Source organism: Sinocyclocheilus anshuiensis, unplaced genomic scaffold, assembly GCF_001515605.1.
Source record: "Sinocyclocheilus anshuiensis isolate Anshui unplaced genomic scaffold, SAMN03320099.WGS_v1.1 scaffold1979, whole genome shotgun sequence".
Lineage (NCBI taxonomy): Eukaryota > Metazoa > Chordata > Actinopteri > Cypriniformes > Cyprinidae > Sinocyclocheilus > Sinocyclocheilus anshuiensis.
In genome coordinates, this window is record NW_015548473.1 from 370,189 (window position 1) to 379,839 (window position 9,651).

The 9,651-nt window shown below is 38.4% G+C and overlaps 1 protein-coding gene across 1 annotated transcript in view; it reads left to right on the plus strand.

The window, feature by feature from the left end:
* Positions 1–4,395: 4,395 nt before the first annotated feature.
* atp1a1b (ATPase Na+/K+ transporting subunit alpha 1b) overlaps positions 4,396–9,651 on the plus strand; it is a 16,939-nt gene continuing 11,683 nt past the window's right edge. Inside the window, exons 1-9 of the mRNA XM_016444731.1 lie at positions 4,396–4,544; positions 6,745–6,858; positions 6,944–7,003; positions 7,085–7,288; positions 7,380–7,493; positions 7,637–7,771; positions 7,881–7,998; positions 8,756–9,024; positions 9,107–9,415. Coding sequence (XP_016300217.1) covers positions 4,533–4,544; positions 6,745–6,858; positions 6,944–7,003; positions 7,085–7,288; positions 7,380–7,493; positions 7,637–7,771; positions 7,881–7,998; positions 8,756–9,024; positions 9,107–9,415 — 1,335 coding nt within the window. The 5' untranslated portion in view covers positions 4,396–4,532. The remainder of the gene's footprint in view (positions 4,545–6,744; positions 6,859–6,943; positions 7,004–7,084; positions 7,289–7,379; positions 7,494–7,636; positions 7,772–7,880; positions 7,999–8,755; positions 9,025–9,106; positions 9,416–9,651) is intronic.

The following is a 9,651-nucleotide window of genomic DNA, read 5'->3' on the forward strand; positions in this document are numbered from 1 at the left end:
TGAGCTTAAAATTTACGGCGCATATTCTGTCCATGACCTGCCGGAGGCGCAGATCATGATCTTCTCTTGTGCTGCCCCAAACGAGGATGTCGTCAACAACAATTGCGCATGGCTGTCCTTCAAAGAGCTGCTCCATACACCTTTGGCAGACTTCACTTCCCATGGAAATTCCATAAGGCATTCGAAGGAAGGCATAGCGGCCCGCCGGGGTCATGAAGGTGGTCAGCTTGGATGACTCCTCACTGAGTGGCACCTGCCAGAATCCACACTTCGCATCAAGGATACTGAACACCATGGCTCCTGGCATGTCAGCGATCACCTGTTCTACTGTTTTCATGGGATGATGTGGTCTGAGGAGGGCTTTGTTGAGGTGGACAGGGTCAATACACAGTCTTACGGCACCATCTTTTTTACATGCAGCCACCATAGAAGACACCCACTCAGTGGGCTCCTGAACTGGCTTAATGACTCCCAGTTTAGTCATTTTGTTCATTGATTAATTTGTCTTTCATTGCCAATGGCACTCGTCTGGGAGCACATATTGTAGGGTGCACAGAGGGGTCTAGGCGCATGTGATACACTACAGGCAGTTTGCCTATAGTGCTGCAGTCAAAAAGATCTTTATACTCTGTGAGCTCAGGGGCCCCCTGCTGGAGAGCATGCACATTCGGGCCAAGTTGCACAAAGCCTAGTTTAACGCTGTCTCTGAGGCCCAATAGAGGTTTTACATCACTGTCAACAACATGGAACTGTAGTGTGCCGCATGTGAAGTTTACATTAGTAACACCTAGAGTCCTTATGATCTGACCGCCATAAACCACAAGGTTGACTACATGGCTGTGGTCGACATGAGCGCCTGGGTCGATGTGCTGGAGAACACCTCTGGACAGTACATTGCACCGAGCTCCAGTGTCAATCTTCACCTTAAGTTGCTTCCCTGTGTTGGAAGTGGACAGGACGGTAAATATCTCTCCTCTATCAGCTGGCACCTCTACACTTTCACAGTAAAAAAAGTCTGCTGGTTCATATGCAATCTGTGCATCAAGTTCACTTATTCTATGTGTCTGCCCTCCCCTGCGTATGGTGTGGGGTGCTCTGCTTGGCTGAGATGGACCTTGTCCTGGTCTGTTGTAGGTGCGTGTTTTACTTGATCTGCACCATTTAGAGAAGTGGTTCCATTTTCCACACGCATCGCAGCGCTTGTTGAAGGCTGGACAGCTGCTGCGGTCAGATGAATGCTGGCCACCACAGTTTAAACATGTAGAATATTGCACGGCACAAACTTCGCTTTCCTTCTTTAGTTCTTTGGTACATGCTTCTTTTTTTATTTCTTTGTTTCCTTTTTCAGACTGCTCATGTAGCATGCATATTTCGATAGCTGAGTTTAAAGTTAGATTTTTTTCTTTCAGCAGCTGTGTGCGGATATTGTCATTGTGAATGCCACATACTAATCGATCTCTTATCAGTTCGTCGTGCAGCGTGCCAAATTCGCATTTTCTGGCTAGTGTTTTTAACGTGGCAATGTACGACTGGATTGTTTCATGTGGCTTCTGGTTCGTTGTATTAAATGCATGTCTGTCCATAATTACATTCTTTACAGGAAGGCAGATTTCCTCAAACTTCTTTACCAGTACCTCCGAATCCTCCGCATCTTCCCCCTCCTCGAAAGTGAAAGTGTCATATTTATCTTGGGCATCGGGACCAGCAAGGTTCAGAAATGTGTACGCTTGCACTTTTTTTGTCGCTGCTGAAAGACCGGCGTTGCTGTAAATGCGCCACTCGCGCTTAAACTTCGTCCAGTTGTCCGCAATATTCTCGTCAAAGATGAGGGGGTCGATCTTACGAAGTCCTTGTGCCATCGTCACTACAGGCTAACTTCTGACACCATGTAGATGCGTATAGACAGATTAACTGACACCTTTTGTAGAACTGAGGTCTCGCTTTATTCACCCATACAATCGCACTTCCTATTCCAGTGTTTTACCCATAATCCCCCAGACCTCCTACGTCATCTCTTGTAGACAGCCACAGGAAAGATAACAAGTAACCATCAATATAATCTACACAAATTATCAGAGCAATTGTAATAATTGTGTAGCTCTGTACTCTTACTGTGTCAACAACTGTAAGTATATTTGGTGAAACATCTGATAAAAGTTAATACTGTACTTAATAGTTAATAAAAAAAGGTGTAGTTTACACAGCAACTTTGTCTCTTTCCCATTATATATTAAATTCAAAATAAATAGTAGTTCCACTATATGCACATAAAAGGATCTCTTTTGCATTTATAAAGATGTATTTAGCCAAACCTGATGTTTGATATGCCATGTTAATATGAAGTGTCATTCTGTTTGCTGTCATGGCTCAGGTCACATCCCCAGTAATTCATTTTCTCATTGTCTGACAAGATTTCACACGTCATTACAAAAAGGCATCAGTAAAGTGAGGTCATTCGATCTCAGACAGAATGCCCAGCAGCACTGGTACTCTTCTAGGAAAGAAGAAATGGCTTGTCCATCAAACGACAGAACCGTTACAGTGGCCATTGTATCTCAGTGCAGGTATGGATGGTGTTATCTGAAACCTTGTCTATAGCATGACACGTTTGTGTTTGTTTACTAAGGGATCCATTATAAGAAAGCACCTGAGCTGTTTAAAAAGGTGTGTGTGTGTGTGTGTGTGTGTGTGTGGTCTAAATTTGGACTTCTAACGACATCTGAAATGGGGAGAGGGTGAATGCAAGCTGGACGGAGATCAAGAAAAAACAGCGGGTCTTTGATATGGCCCAACGAGAGAAATACATTTAAAGGATTTGTATCAGATCAAAGGGACTGAAAGGGGATAATTGCAATGCATTTGTCTAAGGTAGCATCTGTGTCCTTCTGCCATGAACAGATAAAACAGCACAGAGGCTTGAGTGATATAACCATTTGTAATCACAGGCTTACACACAAAATAAAAGCAATGCATTAAATGAAATTGGAAAACTCATCAAAACGGCCTCGCTTCACACCATCCACAGCTCTTTCTCTTGTGTGTGACTGATTTTTCTCAGGCGTTTAAAAATGTTTGGTGTCAGAAAAGCGCAGCTTAGCTATATACACAGATTACCGCCAAAGCTCTTGCATAATTGGTTCTAAAACCTCATGTTAAACTTTCAGATTTACAGAGCAACGGCTTTAACATGCAATAGTATTTAGACATAAGCTAACAATTCTGATGTTGCTTAATATTTATAATGTTATAGTACATTATAAGTATTATGTATTAAGTATTATTATTATAGGACAAGTCCAAGACTACACGGCAACCCCTCTTTGGCTCCACATTATACAGATCAACACCAGGATTGTATTATCTTTTAGCCACTTGAGGTTTCCTGGCACTGCTCTTGGTTTCCCACATTGTCATGGTTTCCTCACAAGCAGTGTAAAACATGCAAGGGAGGAAAAACCAAACAATGATGAAAAAAACATTAGATTTTTGTCACTTTTTTGTTTTTGTTTTGTTTCTTTTTGCACACCTACTAAACAGACATTAGCCTATTCCGTGTGTGTTTGTGTGTGTGTGTGTGTGTGTTATATTTTTTCCAGTAATGTTTGTTCATCAAAGTATTTTTTATTAAGTTATTAGTGATCAAATTTTGCCAGATTTTTTTACTGTTATTACTCCTTATACCCCTTTAATGACTTATTTACTTTTTGTGCATCATAAAATACATAATCTTATTATTCTTATAAGATTATGACAATGTATTGCTCAAAAGTTTGGAATAATTACGTTTTTTTTACCAATGTTAATTCACCAAATCATAAAATCAACATTCGAATCATTTCTGCATGATCATGTGACACTTAAGACTGGATTAATAGCTGCTGAAAATGCAGCTTTGCTATCGCAGGATAAAGGACATTTTAATATAGTTATTTTAAATAAATATTTTAAGAATTCAACAGTTCTTTAAAGTTGTAATAATACTTCGCAATAGGTTTACTGTATTTTTGATCAAATAAATGCAAACTTGGAGAGCAGAAGTTATTTCTTTCAAAAACATTAAACAATGCATTAACTTTTAACCGGTAGGCTACTGTATATAGACTACGGTAATAAACAAACTTTTTGGTTAATTAACATTTGATTAACATTCAAGTCAAAGTTGATTTTATTCTGTTTTGTTTATCTTATTTCAGGCAGGCAAGCAACTGCTGTGAATTTTGCCTTATTGTTAATTATTAAGAGTAGCCTAATTTGCATTGGTTAAAAAAAAGAACGTTGTCTCTCAGGGGATTCAGACCTTAGATTTACACTTCCCTTCTCGTGCGCACACACACACACAGAGACACACAGGCTACACAAAGAATTTGCTCTTTTCCTATTGGTTGTTCCGTTTCTACACAAACGCGTGATTGATACTCACATATGAGTTGAGCTGCAGCAGAGCCGCTGATGTTCTGATGCTCTGCTCCACACACTTGAAAGGGGCTTTGAAAGTGAACGTGAAGTAGCACAGCCGCCGTTCACAAGCGAAAATGGGAGTTGGGGTAAGTAAAATATGTTTCAATAACTGTACGTGCTTAATTTGAAGCATATTAATATTTAGGGAGATGCGCTTATGACGGATATTTTCAGAAAGATAAGGATTATATTGAGTATGTGAAGATCGCTGGTGACGTTACCACGAATTTTGTATAACTTAAAACGAAAATATTATTAATATAGCCTACTTATATTCTATCTAAAATGTATGGCTGTTATAAAGTTATACACACACCAAATATACATAGGTGTAGGCCTATATGTAATTTATTTACATGAGACCCAAAAGTCTGAGACCAAATTGAATAGATATAAAAAGTCTGTGATATATGTGGTAAGTGATATATACATATATATTTTAAACAAGACCAAAAAATGTGTGTTTCAGATTCAATTTTGTGTAATTGTGCTGTTGGAGTTATTTATTGTTTCTTATGCTATGATTGCATTTTATATTCAGAAGTAGGAGTGTGTAGGCTGTAGTATGACCTGTGCAGTACATGCAGTTCTCATCACTATTCATCACTATTTACGGCATTATTTGCATACTTAGTGTGGAATCAGGATTTAAAACTGTGCATACACTGTTTTGCTAATAACTTTCAACTTTTTTTAATATTGTTCTTGTGTAGTGTAGTAGTCTACTTAGGCATTTTCCTTACTTCCTAATGCTAGTTCTAGAGCCACAGGTTGTTGTTTCAGAGTGGAGTTTTCTCTCCTTCCATTAAGAACATGGTGTGTATGAAGGTAGAATGACGTCAAAAAGATTTGCATACGCAGGGTAATATTTGTGGAAGTGTACATAAGACTGTAAGCGTAAATTAAATTTGCATGCGCAAGAGAAGCTTTGTAAAGGTGTAAATCGTGTTTCAAGTGCAAGAAAAAAATATTTGCAGCATTTTACTGTTACTCGTAAGTGTAATTCATGTATTGTGAAACTGCAGTCCACAACTCTTACCCTGCGTATGCAAATCTTTTGGATGTCATTTTACCTTCATAGTGTGCTTTATCTAGGTCAGTGCACCTGAATTACCACAAAACTTTCCTAATCCTTTCTAATACAAATAGAGGAAAGATGTCAACATGCAGTTACTTTTTGCCTCCTAATGTGCTGCAGCTATTTTCACAATGTAGACTCAAAGTTATTTCACTGTACAACCAAACAGCTGTGTTAACTGGGACTGTTTACAACTGCTGTGAATTTGTTTGAGGTCATACAGTGAAATCAGATCTAATTTGGAAAAACATCCTCAAATTCATTTTTTTAATTCTCACAAACAGTTGATCCTGTCACACTCCTGTGTGTGTCGCCACTAAGGTGGCATAACATGTTTGCCTGAGGCAACAATTGCACTGAACTCTGGTTGACTGAACAGGTGAATAAAACATGAGCACTTTGTGTGGGTGTTTATCTGTTGCGTGTTTGCGGATATGTGACCCTCACAGATATTCTGAGATAAACTAATGATACTCATGAGAACTCATGTATTCTTTGGGAAATTAAATTTACTGCGGGAAAAGGCTTTGTTGCTTCTGCTTTTTTCTTTTCATTGGATAGAAGCCAAGATGACATGGTTGCTTTTATGTCCCTAGTTGAGATTGGCCCTCTGCCACAGAACATTATTAGATTTGTGCATTCCATGTAGCAGATCACGTCAAGAAAAAACATCCCTTCGAAATACATAAAAGACCCTTGACAACTCGGGAGGTTGGCAGCAATTTGAATATGTTTTGGTAATCAGATAGTTGGGCTTGCTCCCATCTTCACCACAGGAGATATAAGGTAATAAGTTCAAGATTCAGAAAGTATCTAAAAGCACCATAAAGCTTTCATAAAAGTGATAACTTGGAAAGTGTAGTGCACAAATCGTATGGATCAATTAAATGTTGATTTTGAACCTTTTTAGAAGCTTGAAAACTTCAGAAAGCTTCGTAACTGCATGAAAAATTGTTAGCAGCACAGTCTTTAGAATTTCTCATTTTATGTTCCATAGAAGAAAGAAAGTCAAATGGGTTTGAAACAACATGAAAGTAAGCAATGACAGATTTTATTTTATTTTATTTTTTATTTTATTTTATTTGTTTTGTTTTGTTTTTGGGTTAATTATTTCTTGAACTTTTTCCACAATATTTGCTCAGTAAACAATTGACTCAGTAACAAGATCTTACAAAGTTGTTATTTGATGTTTCGAGCATCTATTTTAGGATGGACGGGACCAGTACGAGCTGGCGGCAACGTCAGAGCAAGGAGGAAAGAAAAAGAACAAAAACAAGAAAAAGGACAAAGATATGGATGAGCTAAAAAAGGAAGTGGATTTGGTAAGACTTTACATAGCTTTGGTCAATATGGTACACTCTGATCATTTTTCCAAGACTGAATCTTTCTGTATCAAATCTATTTCAGGATGATCACAAACTGACTTTGGAAGAGCTCCACCGTAAATATGGCACAGACTTGAGCAGAGTAAGTTCATGAAATGTCCCCAAGTGTCATTCTCTTTTATGAAATTAATAACTAACATTGCCCTCTGTTTGACTTCACCAGGGTCTCACAGGCGCCCGTGCAGCAGAGATTCTGGCCCGTGATGGACCTAATGCCCTCACTCCACCTCCAACCACCCCAGAGTGGGTGAAGTTCTGTAAGCAGATGTTTGGAGGTTTCTCCATGCTCTTGTGGACTGGTGCCGTTCTTTGCTTTTTTGCATATGGCATTCAGGCGGCAATGGAAGATGAGCCAGCTAATGACAATGTGAGAGGGAATGCTGAAAAAATATTTAAATGTGTGTTCTGCTTCTTAGATGTGTTTTACCTAGTCTTGTTTATCCCTTTGTGCAATGCAGCTGTATTTGGGAGTTGTGCTATCAGCTGTGGTGATCATCACTGGATGTTTCTCATACTATCAAGAGGCTAAGAGCTCAAAAATTATGGACTCTTTCAAGAATTTGGTCCCCCAGGTAGTTTTTTTTTCAATTTAGTTATTTTTGCAATTCAATTTGTCTTGAAATCTAATAAACTGAATGTATAATAATGTATAAATAAATTGTAGTTTTGTATCCTTATGAATTTGTTGTTCAGATTAAACTTTTTTCCTTTCTAGCAAGCGTTGGTTGTCCGTGATGGTGAGAAGAATCATATCAACGCTGAAGAGGTGGTGGTTGGTGATCTGGTGGAGGTAAAAGGTGGTGACAGGATCCCTGCTGACCTGAGAATCATAGCCTCACATGGCTGCAAGGTTATTATGAGCCGCTATATCTGGCCTGATCAGTGTAGTGTGAACTTCACATTTCCTTGCTGTGGCAGTGACATTATGTAAAAATAGCTTTTAAATTGGGTGTTTTAAGGTGGATAACTCCTCTCTGACTGGAGAATCAGAGCCTCAGACACGGTCCCCGGATTTCTCAAATGATAATCCTCTAGAGACCAGGAATATTGCTTTCTTCTCCACCAACTGTGTAGAAGGTATTTTATATTCTCATTTACTACAGATGTTCAATAAAGTGTTTTACTCCTATTCTTATAGTAGATTTCATTATAATTATATTAATTCATATTTTTATTTTTATATTTACACTTTTACTTTTTTTTATTACTCATTATGCCATTAGGTGGCGACAAATGACTGTCTTTATGAGTGAATCATTGAGTCATTGACTCAACCGATTCATTAAAAAACACTGATTTGCTCAGAAATGAAACAATGGAATGCCAGTGATTAATTCTACTGTGTTGTTATTTCTACTTTACTTGCAGCTACGTTTGTTGGCAAAGCAAACATAGACAAAGTAACTTGTGATGTTGTATCTAAAATGAAAATTACTCAATATTAACTTCTTGTTGTATAAAAGCAGTATCACATATGCAAGTTATATCATATGTGAAATGTTTTTTTTTTCAGGATTCTTTGTTCAATATAAAGTTCAAAAGAGCAGCATTTTGAAATAGAAATCGTATGTAATATTAAGCGTTTTTACTGTCAATTTTGATCAATTTAATGGGTCTTTAATGAGTCACTGCTCCGTGTGTGTTAATGGTGTGTGTGTGTTCACTTGAATGGATTAAATGCAGAGCACAAATTCCAAATATGGGACACCATACATATATATCTATATATAAAATAGTGTAACGGTAGTGTATATTTTACATTTAAAATTTTAGAATAACAGCCTGATACTTTGGTGTCCTCTGTTTCTCATTCAGTACTTCACATTTGTTATAGGTACTGCACGTGGCATTGTCATTAGCACCGGAGACCGTACTGTAATGGGCCGAATCGCAACACTTGCGTCTGGACTAGAGGTTGGGCGCACCCCCATCTCCATTGAGATTGAGCACTTCATCCACATCATCACAGGCGTGGCTGTCTTCCTGGGCGTCTCTTTCTTTATTCTGTCTCTCGTTCTTGGTTACTCCTGGCTGGAGGCTGTTATCTTTCTTATTGGCATCATTGTGGCCAATGTGCCTGAAGGTCTTCTTGCAACAGTCACGGTTAGTTAGTTTAAACTTACTTTGTTTGAAGATTAGGCCCTAAAATTTGCATGACACCTACTCTCTGTTTCTTGTTCTTTAGGTTTGTCTCACCCTCACAGCTAAACGCATGGCTAAGAAAAACTGTTTGGTTAAGAACCTTGAGGCTGTTGAAACGCTGGGCTCAACCTCAACCATCTGTTCCGATAAAACTGGCACATTAACGCAGAATCGCATGACTGTAGCCCACATGTGGTTTGATAACCAGATTCATGAGGCTGACACCACAGAGAATCAGAGCGGGACCTCCTTTGACCGCAGCTCGGCCACCTGGGCATCATTGGCTCGTATTGCTGGGCTCTGCAACAGGGCTGTGTTCCTGGCAGAACAGACAGATGTGCCAATTTTGAAGGTTAGTTTTTGATTTGATGCACAACAATTATATGGCTAACATGTGTCACAGGGTGTAGGTCAGTACACAAGTTATACAATGACTTTTGGAGGGGATCTGCTTTTTTAAAGAAGCAGTGCAGTTTGTGTTTGTGTTCTGAAAGAAAATATATATAATGGTTCAAATGTTATATATATATATATATATATATATATATATATATAAATTAAAAAATATAGGTGAGTCAGAATTTAATT